At 37.9% G+C, this 17,868-nt stretch overlaps 1 protein-coding gene across 2 annotated transcripts in view; it reads left to right on the plus strand.

Annotated features, from left to right (window-relative positions):
- LOC137281273 (IQCJ-SCHIP1 readthrough transcript protein-like) overlaps window positions 1-17,868 on the plus strand; it is a 234,357-nt gene that overhangs the window by 203,639 nt on the left and 12,850 nt on the right. For both annotated transcript variants that reach the window (XM_067812433.1, XM_067812432.1), the window contains exon 8: window positions 8,334-8,564. In XM_067812433.1, coding sequence (XP_067668534.1) covers window positions 8,334-8,564 — 231 coding nt within the window. The remainder of the gene's footprint in view (window positions 1-8,333; window positions 8,565-17,868) is intronic.

Here is a 17,868-nt window from a genome sequence, read left to right on the forward strand (position 1 = left end):
TATTAATGGCGTACTTAAGACACAGTGTTAATGAAATACTTGAGACAGTATTAATGGCGTACTTAAGACACAGTGTTAATGAAATACTTGAGACAGTATTAATGGTGTGCTTAAGACGGTATTAAGGGTGTGCTTAAAACAGAGTATTAATGGCGTACTTTAGACACATTATTAATGGCGTACTTTAGACACATTATTAATGGTATACTTTAGAGACATTATTAATGGCGTACTTTAGACACATTATTACTGGCGTACCTTAGACACATTATTAATGGTATACTTTAGACACACTATTAATGGCGTACTTTAGACACATTATTAATGGCAAGGCATACTTTAGACACATTATCAATGGCATGGCATACTTTAGACACATTATTAATGGTATACTTTAGACACATTAATAATGGTATACTTTAGACACATTATTAATGGTATACTTTAGACACATTATAATGGCGTACTTTAGACACATTATTAATGGCGTACTTTAGACACATTATTAATGGCGTACTTTAGACACATTATTAATGGCGTACTTTAGACACATTATTACTGGCGTACCTTAGACACATTATTAATGGTATACTTTAGACACACTATTAATGGCGTACTTTAGACACATTATAATGGCGTACTTTAGACACATTATTAATGGCAAGGCATACTTTAGACACATTATCAATGGCATGGCATACTTTAGACACATTATTAATGGTATACTTTAGACACATTATTAATGGTATACTTTAGACACATTATTAATGGTATACTTTAGACACATTATAATGGCGTACTTTAGACACATTATTAATGGCGTACTTTAGACAAACAAGTCCTGTTGCATTCCTATTGTAATTCAGGTACCTTTTTTGCTATATGGTTTGCGATATACTTGAGCGTCATACCACAGTGCTGCATACCACAATACAATTGGAATCTTTACATCGATCACTGGATAATCTAATCTTGATTTTCATAGTTTTATATGAAATATTTTTTGTTTTTATTTTATTTTATTTTTGTACGCAAATTCAGTATTATGTTTTGGAAAAAAACAAATCTGATATGTAAGGCTGCTAACCCAAAATGGCCATATCCCTTGTACAAGTTGTTTGTCTTTAAGTGCAGTGAATTTCTTGGTCGTTGGCTCTCAGTGTGTCGTCAATCTTGTCTATCTTACATTAGCCCTATCGATGATGTATGAGATGAGTGTTTGTTTATAGTTAATTGGGACTTTGTCTTCTTTAGTGAAGGATGTTTTTCCTAAATTGTTGGTCTCAGTGGTGTCTGTTCAAGGACTGAGTCATGTAGATTCTTTCAGGCGACAGGCAAACACAAATCTGATTGATGGGGATAATCTGTGTTGTACAGGCCCATGGTTCTGGAATGGGGAGAACTATAGGTTGGGTTGGGTTCTGAGTACATGTGTACCTGATTATCTGAGGCAGTAGCTCATTAACAGGTGTCGAGAGAGCAGGTGACAGTGATGACGGACAATGACGGAAAGTGGACGTGAGGTGGAAGATTTAGATCTGGATTTCTCAGTACGAGAATTTAGGATACATGATGGCTGGTTGGAGCATGCTAGTAGCCAGGTAGGTGGTGATGATGCTGGTGATGATGATGATGATGATGATGATGATGATGATGATGATGATGATGATGATAATGATGATGATAATGGCTTTTTCCTCTGCTGTTACTGAAACTTATAACATGGCAAAATGTTTCATTATAAAACTCTGATGTCTTTTGCACAAAAATCATTCCATAATATCTTCAATTTTTCATGTAATTTTTAATTTCCTTGATAATTCTTTCATCTCATCTAAAATTCGTCTCATTGACATTCATGTAAGGACATCATTACTTCAGTTATGACCATTTTAGTTTTAGTTACACTTAGTTTTCATATAAATTTAATATGTGTTTCATTTTGATGAATGGCAGAGAGTCATGTTATTGAAGTATAAATATCTTGTAATAGGAAGCTGTCCAAGGACTTTCTTCCTTATAGCCCCTTTTGACATTAACCCTTTCAGGCAGGAGAACTATATCAATTTGTCTTTTTCAAGTTTAACCCATACGGTCAAAAACAATGTGTTTCGAAATGTTTCGAATATTTATGAGGGCAGATTGACATGTAGTCTTTGAGTGAGTGAGTGAGTGAGTGAGTGAGTGAGTGAGTTTAGTTTTACACCGCACTCAGCAATATTCTAGCTATATGATGGCGGTCTGTAAATAATCGAGTCTGGACCAGACAATCCAGTGATCAACAACATGAGCATCGATCTGCGCAATTGGGAACCGATGACATATGCCAACCAAGTCGGCGAGTCTTACCGCCCGATCCTGTTAGTCGCCTCTTACGACAAGCTGAGTCGCCTTTTATGGTAAGGTATGGGTTGCTGAAGACCTATTCTACCCCGGGACCTTCACGGGTCTAGTCTTTGAAATTAAAATATTCAAATTGACTTGAAATTCCTGAGAACTTAATCTAAACAAATCTGAATTGCATCAATGTATGTTGACTTGCATGGGGTTTTTTATATATGTTTCTGTATGCGAGTTTACATGAGAGAGTCAGAAGGGGTTTTATTTACCTTATATGTCCTCATGGCAGAGGGACACCAGAACAGGCAGAAATAATGTTCTGTTGGGAAGTAAAACCAGGTCATTGATGCGACAAGGCAACCACTTGACTCCAGTTCCACCCCCATGCAATGTTTAGATGAACATGGCCTTTTAACAAGTAAAAGATTCTCATTATGTTGATTGTCATATCCGGATATAGTGCTGTCCAAATTAAGTCTTATCTATTTATCACTGAGGAATTTTATGTTTTTTCTTGTAAATTTTGAAGTGTTATTATTTTTTAACTCTAAATCAACTACAGCATGTCTGTTGTTAGTTCCATAACAATATTACTATGAATGGTATTTTAAATGCATGTAATTCTTCAAACATATGTAGAGTTAATCATCATGAATGTTTGACAGGAAATGTGCAAATAGATTGGGAGTTGACGTATTACATGTCCTGATTTAAATTTTTGTGTTGGAGTCCACTGGACATATTTTACATCAACATGTCACTGCAGATGGATATATACAAGCATATGGACACTAACAGCATGAAGCTATGGCCGGTATTGTAGCTCAACCTTTCTAAAACTGTCAACCTTTCTAAAACTGTTACCTTCCAACTTCCATGTTGCTCTAAGGTTATGTGTAACACTATCCATTGAAATGATACATAGAATCCTGTTCAGTTGCCATAGTTACCTGATTGGAAACAGATGTAATATTGTTCTTAGAATCACTAAACAGCAATTATGGAACCAATCACAACCCATTAGTTTACAGTTGTATTTGATAATATGTTGCTTTAACTGTATGGTAAATTGTAAGAAAATGTTTGCCGGGTCATGCCCAATGGTCAAGCCTGGTGACACATGGTGATCCTGTTCACAGAGTGCCAGATCTGCAGCAGCATTCTTTGACTAATACTACAGTTCCATTTTGTTGTTGTTGCAAAAACATAACTCTATCTACGTCTGCTACTTTTGATACATAGAATTCCAAGTAGTTGCCATGGTTACCTGAAAGGCTACAGGTGTAATGCTATGTTCTTTGAATCGCTAATGAAGGTCATAAATATTCAAATCAACATGTATTACCCTCAGGAAATATTTGAACGGAACTATTCATCACAGGCTTGTTAGTCATCTAAACAGAATTAGTTATATATGCAGATTCAGAGTTTGTCAATGAATATTTATGTATTTGCTACGGGGACAGGATAAGAGGAGATCCTAGGGCCTTCATTTGACATTCAAGTTCTTGTTGAAAGATGCTGATTGCTGAATGTCTCTGAGTTTATCTGTATGTGCCATTACCAGGATCTTCAAAGAAGCATGTTTTCACAAAAAGTTCGACTCAACTTTTACAAAACCTTACGGTCTTTTAATTCAAAATGCAAGAAGTTCAAATTACAAATCCACACAGCTTACTAAGAGAATTTTGGTCAGAATCAAAGATGGCCCAGCCTTGAAATGTACCAGAATTTCTATTAAGAGAGAAAATTAAATCCCAATAATTATGTATGGTACTTAATATGACTAATTTCTAAAAGGTATTGTCTCGTAAAGTTGGGGTTTTTAGGCAATGAGATCAGTGCCATTTTACACTTGTAACAGTGGTACATTGCTGAGTGTGGTGTAAAACTAACTCACTCACTCACTGTAATGAATAGGGCTTCCCCTTAACACTACGAGAGAAAGTTGAAACTAGAACTAGAATTTTATCCTCAAGAATGTATTTCCAGCTATAACATAGCTAAATATTACATTTTACCAGTTTTTTTCAAAGAGAATGTGTTTAGTGTACACAGTATAAATGGATAATGGTTTTTAGTTTGTCTAATATTGATAGAATTTCTTGACTATGTATCCAGTGTACAAGTAGTCTGGTATCCTATGAATATGGAAAATTTTCATTGTTCAGTGAAGCATTTTGAAAAGTCTAAATTTTATTTCATTTTGAAATGTCAAGTGCTTAAATTTGCCAACAAGTACACACTTTACGCATGCAAGACTTTAACTGTGTCTGAGAAGCAAGGGTATTCTCTTCTTATTTACATTAAGGGATCTTTAGGATGGCAAACAAAAGTAGTGTTTGAAGACATGGTGTTTCAGTAGGATGTGTAAATACCTGGAAAACATTCTGCTTCATAATGCTGTTCGAGTTATTGGTTTAGCGTCATAAAGTGACACATGACATTTATTTCATGTTTAGTCTGGTTGGAATCGGTCCTTGGGAAGCTGGTACTCTTCTTCAAATAGCAGTCATGTTGACAGTGGCTCGGTCATGTACTGTTAAAGACTCTTAGACATTTGATAAAAAATGATATTACGGTTTTAAAGGGAGACTGATTTATTTTATTGATCACAGGAAAGTGATTATGGATTATTACTGTTTGTTAATGCTCAGTTACTGAGACACTTGTATTTGATTTAGGGGTGGTGAGGTTAAAGTGTTTGCCATTCACGTCCAAGATTTAATGTTCAATTCCCCACATGGGCACAATGTGTGAGGCTCAATCACTCACATGATTCACATGCCTGTATCACTCACTCACTCAAATTATTCACATGCCTGTATCACTCACATGATTCACATGCCTGTATCACTCACTCACTCAAATTATTCACATGCCTGTATCACTCACATGTATCACATGCCTGTATCACTCACTCACTCAAATGGTACACATGCCTGTATCACTCATTCACTCACTCACTCACTCACTCAGATGGTTCACATGCCAGTATTATATACTCACTCACATGGTTCACGTGCCTGTATCACTCATTCACTCACTCACTCACTCACTCACTCACTCACTCACTTGCTCGTTCAGTCGATCTTCCAAGCAGCTTAAAGCTAAACTTACAACCTATGCATACACAAGTGTGAATTAAGTTTAGAAGTTACTGAATCTAGTTTAACAGAGGCAAATATCTCCAAAAGAGGTGATCTTAATGTAACTATATGGTATTCTTTGGAACATTTTGGATATTTTTGTTTTGATGGGTATGAGAATGAAATAACTGTCAAGACAGTCTCCATACTTAGAAACTGTGAAGATTTTCAAGTGTAGCAGTCGAGATCAATTTGAGGGCAAAAAACTTCCAATGACCACAATTGTGTCCCGAATCAATATGCTGTGACGCAAGTGTTTGATGCTTGAGAAGCATGAGTATTGACTGTGGAGCATGTCCCTGCCTTGTAGCCACCCAGGACCAACACTGACGAAGTTGTTCACAACTAAAGCCTTCCAAAGTTGGCCATCTTTGACTTGTTAAATTGCTTCCTTTCAGCGTGTGGACACAGCCCCTGTGTGCTTGGACAAGCAATTTGCTTTTAATGGCTGCACAGCGTACATTTTGTAACCACCAACTTTTTTATGTGTCAGCTCAGTTTGATAGAGATCATCAACCAAGAGTCTTTCATGGATTTTGTGGGCAATCAAGCATGCACACATTGAACTCAAGGGGAAATGTTATTAGACGTTCTTCTGTGACGTTGAGGATGTCAGAAAGGACTGAAGATAGTTTCATGAGGGACTTTTGGGACCATTTTCCCTGATTGTAAAGGGACAGATAAAATGGGGACTTGATGGTTGGGTGTTATGCGTTCATGAATGCATGAAGACGCAGCAGACGCATTATGATAAGGCAGTCTAAGTTTGACATGATCTTGAAATAGATGAACTGCACCATGGGAAAAGTGTTAAGTCAATTATGAGGCCTTGCACTTCATATTGGCCAGTCAGTGGGCATGTACTGGAAACATTTTGTTTGTCATTGAGAGTGCTTGAGGTTGACAGAAGTCAATGATCCAGATAGTGTATGGTAGAGTGAGTAAATAATGATTAAGACAGTCTTATTTCTGGAAGTCTTCTGGAAGTCCTCTGGTAACATGCAAGCCATTACCAGGGGAACTAATAAGACCCAACTAAAGAGAAGGATTTGATCACTTCTGTAGAATATTTGCTGTATTAAGGGACTGTTCCTAAGTTGTGGCTAGGAGTGGTGATGATGTTTTTTTTATTTCATGTTAAAGCATGTACCATGTCTCTTTCACACGCACACATATACATACTTGCCCCTGCATGTCATGTACAAAAGCAATGGACCTCCTTTCCCATAATTTTTAAGCATAAGTTTTAATATTTAAATATACTTAAATATTAAGCTTGGAGTTTTAGACTGTTATGACTCTTTTGGAAGCAAGTTTGGGATGATAAAATTAGTTAGTTCGGGTGAAAAGTGTGTCCAGTATACATTAGAAATGTGATGCCACTCAAAGCCTTCCAGCAGCCAGTCTGTGTATGAAAGGCTCTTTGCAGGGGATGACAGTTCTATGATTTGTGCAGCGAAGTTATTACAAGGCTGTCATCTTAATCAGTTCACTGAATGCTGGTTGTTGTGAAACATGCTAAAAAATCAAAGGGACAAAAATTGTTTTTATATAAAAAATTCACTGTTACGAATGCTATCTTCTTCATCAGTGTTGAAAGGAAGACATTTGTAAGTGGAATTTGTTTTATCACGGATGGAGACGTGACAACAATTTTTTATGTGGAAATGTCTTATGATAAAACCTGCTCGATAATGTTTAAAAGATAATGTTATTTGTTTCAATTTGTCAAGTGTCCTTGACCTTGGTAGATAACAGGATCTGGCGACTGCCCGATCTTGATTAGTTGGTTAAGGCCTTGATTAATTGCATGTAGGATCATAAGATTGTAGAGGGAGTTACTGTCTTATTAATCAGTCCAGATACTAATCAGAAAAGTCAGAATTTTATGGCAGTTTCTCATTGAAACAGAAAATGACAAATACAGGTTGGCACATTTTTTACACGGGATGTCTTAGTTCATCTTATACACCATTTTGCAGCAGTCTTTTTTAAGATATGTAGGCAGTATCTGTTTGGTTGGAATCCACCAAAATGTGTTTGAAAAGACTAAAGTGTCTTGAATGCAGACCAATTATATTTTTTGCCAAAAGTTCATCAAATAGAATTGTGACAGTTTTCACTATGCTGGCACATACAAACCTTTGTCTGTGTAGATATTTAGAAAGCTGGTTTGTGATATATCTATCAAACAAAGTACATTACAACTGTTGAAATGTGAGGATATGTAGTCAGTCAGTCAGTGAGTTTAGTGTTACACCACACTCGGCAATATTCCAGCTATATGGTGGCGGTCTGTAAATAGTCAAGTCTCAACCATACATTCCAGTCATCGACAGCATGAGCATTGGTCTGCACAATTGGAAACCGATGACATGTGTAATCCAAGTCAGCAAGCCTGACCACCTGATCCTGTTAGTCACCTCGTACGACATGTATGCCATGAAAGACTTCAAGAACTTAAGGCATGAGGAACATTTGGGGGATAGTTGAAATTTGTCTTTGTCTTTATTCTATAAAACACTCCCCCAAATTTTTATGACTTTATCTATTTCCATTCCATTGATATTATATTATTTTTACAGAATATGTTTCTTGGTTATTAATGCTTTTTTTTTTTCATTTCAATGCAGCGGTAGATTTCAGTGTTAAATGTTCTCGTCATGATATGGCTGGGATATTGCCACTGTGATGTTAAGTATACAGTAATATGCACTGTAGTTTATATATTTATATTTAGCAGTGGTTCAGTGTTAATTGTCTGCTGCTTGTGCTTTTGTCAACCTATCCATTTCATAGTTCCTTTTGTTTCTGAAGTTTCAGAACTACATTGTTGTGTTTCAGACCCGCCTCAATGATCGCGAAGAAATCCGTCGGAAGCTGGCAATGGGCACAGATGAAGAATACTATTATAATGAAAGGACTTTCAAAAAGCCAAACTTACAAACCCGGTTACAGAGTGGTATGAACTTACAAATATGTTTCATGAATGAGGCAGTAGGAGAGCAACAAGATTCAGGGGAAGCAACTGTGGAGAAGAACAGCAGCATACCACAAGTGAAAAATGCACAAGAGGTAGGTACAGGAAATATTTCTTTAAAGTGGTGAGCAATGTCTTTATGGGAATGAGTAGGGTTTTTAGATGTTTTTAGTTTAATCACAGCCTTAATGTATAATGATGTATTGATTGTGGTGTTTTTGTTATGAGATCATATTCTCCACTGTGGTAAGAGTGTGTCTGCTGTGTGTGGTCAGTTTGTGATTTGATCACCAGGAAATGTCTTGCAGTACCATTTCAAAACGGTGCTTGCTGTTACCATGGCTGTCACTCAGCATTAAAAGAATGAATCAATGACCGGTTGGCTTGGCATCGGTATGCTGAGAAAGGTGTCCATCCTAAACTTGGGATGGTATTTCCATGAGCTAGCTCTTTCAATCGAGACAATTACAAGCAGCGCCATATGCCAGAATACACATTGCTGTATAAGTGCAGTAGTCTCTGACATAGTGTTATGCCCATTTTACCACACCTTGAGATGGTTTAATGATTTAATTTTTTAACGATTTAATGGTTTAATGTTTTAATGGTTTAATGCCTTGGTATTGCTGCATTAATGAACTTTCTCAGACATTTTTCTGCTGATAACAACACATCATGAGTATGGTGGTTCCTGAGTTGGTTGTAATAGCTACTTATCTCAAGGTGATTCTGGTAAAGATTGTATTTTACTGAAATAATTACCTCTATTATTTCCCTCACCATGTCCTTATACAACTTCCTGAAAACTAAACTGCAAAAGTGCTTTATATTTTGTCCTAAAATGACCATTGTTTTTTCTAAACCTCCCAAATACAGAACAGGAAACTATGTGTTCAGCTGCATGTGTGCGTCCATATGTACATCCCGATTCTTGTTAACTCAATATCTCATAAACTGTTGTACCCAATGTCTGCAAATTTTGTGACAGCCTATATTTGGGGATTATACAGGCATTATTGGATTTGGGTGACACTGACCTTATCTTCAGTCACCATAACACTTTGACCACTTTTCAAAACTTATGTGATATCTCATAAAACATTGTGTCCAGTGTCTTGAGTTATGTCGACAGTATACATTGGATGATGATGCAGACACCAGTCATTTCAGGCATCTTGTATGTGACCAAAAATAAAAAGTAGTACATGTATTATAAATATTTCATTCTTTTTCAGTGACAGGGAACATTGCCATATCAGTGGCAAACCCTTGTATTTTAATATGACCCTCCCTCCCATATTGAAAATGAAGACAGATGGTTACAGTGTTTGTCCCACGTCACTCCCAGTCAGCATGGGCTCTTTCTTACTGCCACTGGATTGATGATTCTGATAACTAGACTCATTTGTCCTACCTTAAAACAACATTCACTAACACATGAGTCCCAGTCCCCTGAACTATGAAGAAAGTTATCAGAGACAATTTACAAAGGATTATAATTCTGACTATGTACAGAGGGCCTAGTTGAAAAGGACCTTGATCCTTTGATTCTCCAGTGTATCATGCCTGCATTCTATTGCAATGTGTCCCATGTACCATGTATCATGTATCATGTATCATGTATCACGTACCATTCCCCCTAATGCTATGTTATAGTTTTGTTTTGAGTGTCACACACTAACCATTGTCTTTCTTTCATATTTCTCTGCTTCTGTTAAATACTCGACAAGAGGTTGTGGGGTAGCCTAAAAGTTAGAGCATTCGGGGTTTTTTTAAGCTAAAGACCTGGGTCCGCTTGCACAAAGCGATCTTAGGGCTACGACTATCTTAAGCCTATATTGGAGAATGGGAGTTACAATCATTGCAGCGCTAAGATCGCTTTGTGCAAGTGGGCTCTGGTATTGACTTAATTGGTTGTGGAATTCATGCTTATTAGCCTGAGAAATTGTATGCCATGTTGGTGAAAAGAGGGCTTGAAGTGGATGGTGATGTCACCTGTAGTTGTGAAGAGGTACCATGCAATTTGTTATACATACAGAACTGTTCAGTGGTGGCGTGTGGCCCTGTGCGTAAAGCTCAGGTGAAACTAAGCAGCGTTGGGTGCAGACAGTGCTCAGATGGGTTACTGGCAGCGTAACTCTTGAGAGTTTCTAGGACTTCAGTCCTGTCCTACAACATAGCACATGACACGTGTGGTCTCACCTTGGGCAAGTGCATTTGTTCAAAATTGCCTCTGTCCACCGAGCAGAAAATGGGTAGCTGGTGGAATAAGTCATGTGACTATAGTCATGTGAGTACTAGTGCTATGAGCATTCACCTCATGGAGTGAGTGAGTGGAGTTTGACGCTATATTAATGCACATATTATTATTACTATTATAAGTTACTTGAAAACAAACTTGAAATATGAGATGTTGATGATGCTCATAATGGTGGCATGGAGGTATACTAAACACGATGGATAACACAAACTCTGTTTAGTTCTGGTTTGTGCTTGAAACAAACCCCGGTAGACTGGTTGCATTCTGCAGCTCCATCTTCTTTTGATAAAGATTCAGAGAATGTAGGAGTATAGATTTGTGGCTTTTATTCTCATTCCACCAGAAGGGTTGCTAATTTGTTCTTTGTGGTGTCCCATAGGACCGACCAGTTGGCATCTACAAAAAATAGACAATCGAACATGCCTGCGATTTATTTGAATTCAATTCATCGTAGATCTTAGTTCAAAGAGTTTAGTGGTTACGTTGGAATTAATTCTCTGCAGAAAATGAGCCCTTCCTTTGATGCCATTAATGGTGATTAAAAGCTATTCTGAAGTTGGGTTTAGCCTGCTAATCAAATTGTAACTTATTCACTTACTGCTGGCATGAATGTGTATATCTTGTAATGAATAGGGAAACAGAAGGTGTATCCTGACCCCCAGACTGGAAAATTCAATTATTTTGGCCAAGTATTGAATATATGTGCTTCCAGATCTCCCATGGGAGAGTTTAATCCATGCATTTATGCCTTAGTCCTGACTTTCTGTTTTGTATAAATATTTAGAATTACTCCCTTCAAAACCCATAGGAAATAAATTTATTTTCTGAAAAACGACATAACTAATATTTTTCAAGTTGTAATGACAAAATTATTCTGGCTGATTAGTTTTTTGTATTCTGGAGTGAAAACAAATCTTAGATTCTGATTGCATGGTCAGTTTGTTGTATTTTATCATTTAGCAGTGCAAAACGAATAGAGCTTATATGCTTTTCTCTCAACATGTTATTATGTTAATAAATTAGGTTTGGTACAGAAATCAGCTAATATTGAGTGTAACATGCTTGCTTAATCTTGATAGAAGCTAACCTCAACAGTGAATGCATGGCATATCTGTCACAGCATACACAATATGATGTGTAAGGTCTCCAAAATATCCTTCAGTGGACAGTTTCTGGCAAAGAAACAAGAAGCCATTGTCTCCTTTGTTGCAGTCAGGAGATGATTGCTCCATCTGGCTATTTTTCCCACATGTGAAATTACAAAATTAAAGAGACTTACCTGTAAGTTGAAGTATTAGTGTAATTCCATGAAACATCTTCCTGACTTAGTGGTTACGTGAGAGATGTGCATGTGCACTAGTCAGTCTTGAGCAAAAATGTTTCATCTTACCAATTTTTACAACAGGGTAAGGGAGGGTGGGCACGTGACCCCTAAGTCAGGAAGATGGTTCATGCAATTACACTCAAACTTCAACTTACAGGTAAGTCTCGTTTAATTTTGTAATTCCATATCACCATCCTTCCTTAAGGGTCATGTGAGAGTTTTAGAGAAGAGGAAATATTTTTCATCCCATGACAAAGAATATTAGACAATATAGATGACTTGAGAATTGGTTTATAAAAACGTATAAAATAAAAAAGATATAATGCATAAATGATGACATAGCAGTTAGTGTTTAACTGCTGCTAACACAGAATCACACACTCTTGTGTCTATGGTTAGAGGGAGATTGTAATGTTTCCGGAATGTCGACTCTTGAGTCCATCCTGCTGTGCGGAGAATCGTATGGAGCGGCACCTTTGATCTGCACGCTGAGCTGCTCACGGCAGCACATATACTGTGGGGTTTGAAAATACCCACATCTACACTGGCTCCAGCAAGTGTCAATTTCACCCACCAACTAATAGTGTCTTTAGTCACTGGTTTGTGGGGTCTCTGCAGTCCTAGGAACAGTTTGTTCTCATTTTCTCTTATCGTTCTAGTGCAATTTAGATATGCAGAGGCTGTTTCCACAATGCACAGTTTGTCATCATGTGGCGAGGCTGAGAACACTAGTTCCCCGACATGAAAACCTCTTCTTGATTGTTTTACAAGATCTCGTATTCTAATAACAAGATGATGATCTCTAAATTCTACATTGTCTACATGTAACAAGTGGACTGACTGGATTCTCTGCCCAGATAGCAAATGCAATAAGACTGCAAATTTGAAAGTAAGCTTTTTAACAGATAAAGTTTCAGTATCTCCATAGTCTGCTAGGGAGGTGATTACTTTACTGACATCCCATGTAATAGAATATTTAGCAGCGCTGGATGTAAATGAAACGCCCCTTTCATGAATCTCTTAACTAAAGAGTGGTTCCCTATCGGCATATTATCAATAGTTATAATGGCAGAGAGAGCTGATCTGGCTGTGTTCTGTGCACTATAACCTACTCCACTATTATACAGTTCTCCAAGGAATTCCAGTACTTGATTCAGAGATGGTAGAAGGGGATCAACAATCCCCCTGACACAAAATGACAACCACTTTTTGTGATAACTCCGAAACTGTTTTTTTGTGTTGTCTCTCCATGATGCGAGCGAAACATTTGTAACTGTCTCTGAAAAATTGTTTGTTTTGTTGCATTCCCTGATAATCTGAAAAATTGTTTGTTTTGTTGCATTCCCTGATAATCTGAAAAGAGTAAGTTTCAATTTCCTCCTTAACGGATGCAGCAGTGTTGGTTCTGTTGGTAGATGTCGAAGTCGATTCCGCACTGGAACCGTTAGTCTCAGTAGCTTGGTAAACCACGCTTGTGTTGGCCACATTGGAGCGATGAGTGTCACATCTTCTTTGTCCTGCTCGATGTTTCTCAAAACAAGTGGGATGATGCTGAAAGGAGGGAAACAATAATTGTTGTGAGACCTCCAGTCAGTAAAACAATCAACTGCTGAGGGACCGGGGTCAGGGTGCCATGAAACATAGTTTTCAAGTTTATGATTAAGTTGAGAAGCACACAAGTCACGGGGTGGTGGGGGGGGGGGGAACTTCTTTCTAATCTCAATAAACACATCATCAGTGTGACCATTCTTTATCTTGCCAATTAGTATCATGTGACTCTGTGACTCGTGATCAGCAACTGTATTTTCAGCTCCCAGGATATACGCAGTAGAAACCCGAAGGTTTCTTTCAATACACCAATCCAAAAGCAACCTGACCTCCAAATAACAGTCCAGTTTGTTGTCCCCTTGTTTACTGATTTAGGCTACGGTGCTAGTGTTGTAGGCTACGGTGGTAGTGTTGTCTGTTAACACCCTTACAAGTGCATCTCGTAATGAGGCACAATAACACTGGATAGTCAGCTTGGCTGCCCGAATCTCAAGGCAATTAATGTGTGACTTTTTCTCCAGCACTGACCATCCTCCTCCCATGGACTGTGCCCCCCAGGTACCACCCCAGCCTGCCACGTCTGGGTCGGGAGTGTACACGGGTTTAGGCATTTTACCTAAATTTATTATCCACGACAGCAGACAGAGTGACAGTGGAAACCGTCACAACTGCATTGAAATTGCCCTTGTTCAGCGATAATTAGGTGTTCTTTTCTATCTCTAACCTTTTGTAGTTCAGCACAGCAAACTTCATACCTGGTTCCGAGGCAACCAATTTACCAATCAAGGAGGCCAATTCTCTAATAGAGACAGTCCTCTTTTCAGTCAGTTCCACACAGCATTTTCTGATTTTCCCAGTTTTTCTTCAGTCAAACCAATTGTCATATCTCGAACGTTAAGAACGTATCCGAGGTACGTGATAGCTTGCGTTGGAACAAAGCTCGACTTGCAAGGATGTATGGTAAAACCAAGAGAGTCAAAAAGCTGAATTGTAGCTGTGATATTAGATTGACACAAAGAATAGTTGTCCCCTTCGAGAATGCTGTCATCAGTATATCCTGATATCGTGTGCCCTTGTTTGTGCAGTTCTCCGAACGGAACTTTCAACACTTTGGTAAAAGTCCTTGGGACAGAAGTTATCCCTTTACCTAAGCATGTAAATTGAAAGAGCTGTCCGTAGCAATAAAACCTCATGAATTTCCTGTAATCTTTATGCACTGGGATCGTGTGATAAGCGTCTTTTAGATCCACGCTAGCAAAGAAACAAGCTGGCTTCATTAAATTTCTGGCTTTTTTTATTGTGTCCATTTTAAATTTAACTTTGTCCACTTTCTTATTTAGCACTGTTAGGTCCAAAACGATATGGATACTTCCATCTTTTTTATCTCTGCTTAAAGTGTTCAAGATGAATTTACCTGCACACAGTTCCGCATGTTCAATAACACCTGTCATGGTCATACAGAGAACTTGTTGGGTAATTGCCACAAGTTCATTTTCACTGAACTGAATCGGCCTTGGGGTTTGATCTTGTGAAGGTAGTTGGTCAAATTCAATTTTATCGCCCTCACTCACAGTCTCCAAAATAAATGTATCAGAAGTTAGTTTTTACCACTGATAGTAACAGGAAGCTTTATTGCCAGCTTTAAAGTTATCTGGTGTATGCATTAAGGTGTCACATAGATCTCTCACCTCTTCAGTTGGGACACATAGAGTGCACTCTACTGCTTTTTCTGCTGTTGGTAGCAGCCTCTCCTTTTGAAGTTGTTCAGGTGGTTCTGGGCTAAAAAACTCCAGTTGCTGAGGCCCTGATGCTGGTGAGTGTCATGTCTTATGTAACCCGACTTTGCACCTTAGGCTTGTTTCCATGGTGACTGGCCTGGCTTGTCCCCACCACCGCTTAATTTGGCAGAGAGGGTTTGTGCTTCCGAAATGTCCTTTATTTGTTTCTCAAGATCATCCCTGAAAAGCTTGTCAGTCACAGGATTGCTATGTGCACATAGCTGTTTGTAGGCTCCTTTGAGCTCCGGCTCAAATGTGTCCTTCCTGTGATTTGTTAGCTCCACGAAGACAGCTGACAAAAAGGCGTAGAGAATCACAAGACTTCTTTGCCAAGGTTTTCAAATTGATCTGTTGTTTCTTGTCTTTAGAGACATTCATCACTTCATCTGTGACTTCCAGAATAGGACAGAAAGCTTTCGCAAAGAGGTTTTGAACATTTTGAAGCTTGGAGTCTATGCATCTGGTTTGGGGTTTGACCTGATTCCACACTTGATAGTTCACTCTCGGAACAGTCAAATTAGGACAGGTTTCTGGCTTCTTGTAGTTATCCTTTGTCTGGTTTAGTGCTTCGAGATTCAGCTGGCATTTCAGTCCTTCATTTATTGTCCTGCCAAGAACTTCGGTCACTTTGGGACCAAATTTGTCTTCATTGTTGAAGTAAGCATTTAACTCGAAGATGACTGCATCAACTTCATTCTCACTTTCTGATACATGATCACCATGCAACGTGTCAACTACTGTAAACTGTCTTATTTCCGCGCCTTTACATTTTCGTGAGTGATGGTCACTAAACCTTTTCGCACCTTCTTATTTTCACAAGCTGATCTTGTTACAGGGGTGTCTCTAAATGTTTTTACATGACACGTAGGTGCGTGACCATTGAGCTGTTATAAAGTAAACAAATTTGTGAAGTGATTTAACAACAAATTAATGTAATTGATTTCAGAATTGATCCTTTTTAATTTGGTGTTAGAGCAATGAAAATAGAATGTGATTGAGCCGTGTTAATCCAGATTAGCCCAACGGTGACATTGAGCAATGACACCTGTATTGTTTTCGTGTTGTTGACTTACCTGAATAGAGTGTATGATATATATCTGTGAACAATGTAGAGAACAATTGCACAATATATATCCGCTTGTGACAAATAATCCGAAATTGGAAGAATCTTCTGTAGAAACTTGTCAAGACAACTAGGAACACATTTGCTAGTGACTAGTACGCATGCGCGTCTATCTCGCTTGACCCCTATGAGAGCATGGTGATATGCAATTATAAGTCTTAGGATACCCCTGATGTAGCTACAAGATAACTGATGGAACAAATTCTGTTACTTTCATAACACGGTTATACTCTTGGTAGTCAATCAGTGTGTTCAAGATATTTTTTATGAGGGGATAAATAATAACTGATTGTAAAGAAATTAATCTGCTTCATTTTGTCATTGTGAACTCTTGTAAGAATTCATGTGTTACAGTTATTACCTATTAACATTCTGACATAGTTTCATATATGGGTATTATATACATGTTCTGATAATGGTCTGTATGACTTCATGACCTCAATTGCTGACAGCAGCAACCTTGATGCTAATTTTAAATTGTTGGCCACTCATATAGGTGAGCTACAGTACTATGGTTCTCTTTTTGGAGTGCTTGGAACAAACTGTTATTTATCAAAAAGGGCTGATAACATCTAAAACTCACTTTGGTTTAAACTGAAATTAAGAAAATAACACAAATAGAAAATACAAGCCTCGTTTGCGTGAGCTGCATTTAACTTTGAATTCTGAAAGGACTTTTTCCTTAACCTGATCTTTTCAGTGAGAGAAATGTTCTATTTAAGGTATTTTGACACGTCTAAACTACTAGAGCCCAGTGAAACAAGTTGTCAAGTTTGTTCAATGATTGTGTGCGAAAGCTGTCACTAATATTTAAGCATTTGATGTTTGGAAAAATCTCAGGATTTGGATATTGATCTGTTGGACTCAGGAGGCAGCAGGAGCCAATCAAGTCAAGAAAAGCTGAATTTTTAATAAAGTTTGTCAGATTGATCGCTAATTTGCGTTAAAGTGTCGCCAACACAACCTGAAGGATTCATATGCAGAAGAATGATCGCGTGTATTAGACGTTGAAACTTTAGAGTGGTTAAGGACTGGATAGGAACCAGCATGCTGTGTGTGAATTTGAAGACTGAGGGATCAGATTCATGTTTACTTTGTTAACAATCGGTTAATGTATTTTGTTGGATATAGATCCCACTTGTTGCGACCATTACTACAATTATCTGGGTTTATGTTTAAATCTTACAGATGCTACTTTATACATCCGACCCACATCTAATAAAGTTTATGCTTAATATTGTTGTCATGGCAACACCAGCTGTAGGAACAGTATCAGATTGCTGGAATGTGTTTAGCTAGTTGTTGTCTTGGTAACAGAAAGCTGTAGTATGGGTACCAGAGGGGTTAAATATATTGACCCAGTTGC

The sequence above is a fragment of the Haliotis asinina genome, chromosome 4 (genome assembly GCF_037392515.1).
Source record: "Haliotis asinina isolate JCU_RB_2024 chromosome 4, JCU_Hal_asi_v2, whole genome shotgun sequence".
Lineage (NCBI taxonomy): Eukaryota > Metazoa > Mollusca > Gastropoda > Lepetellida > Haliotidae > Haliotis > Haliotis asinina.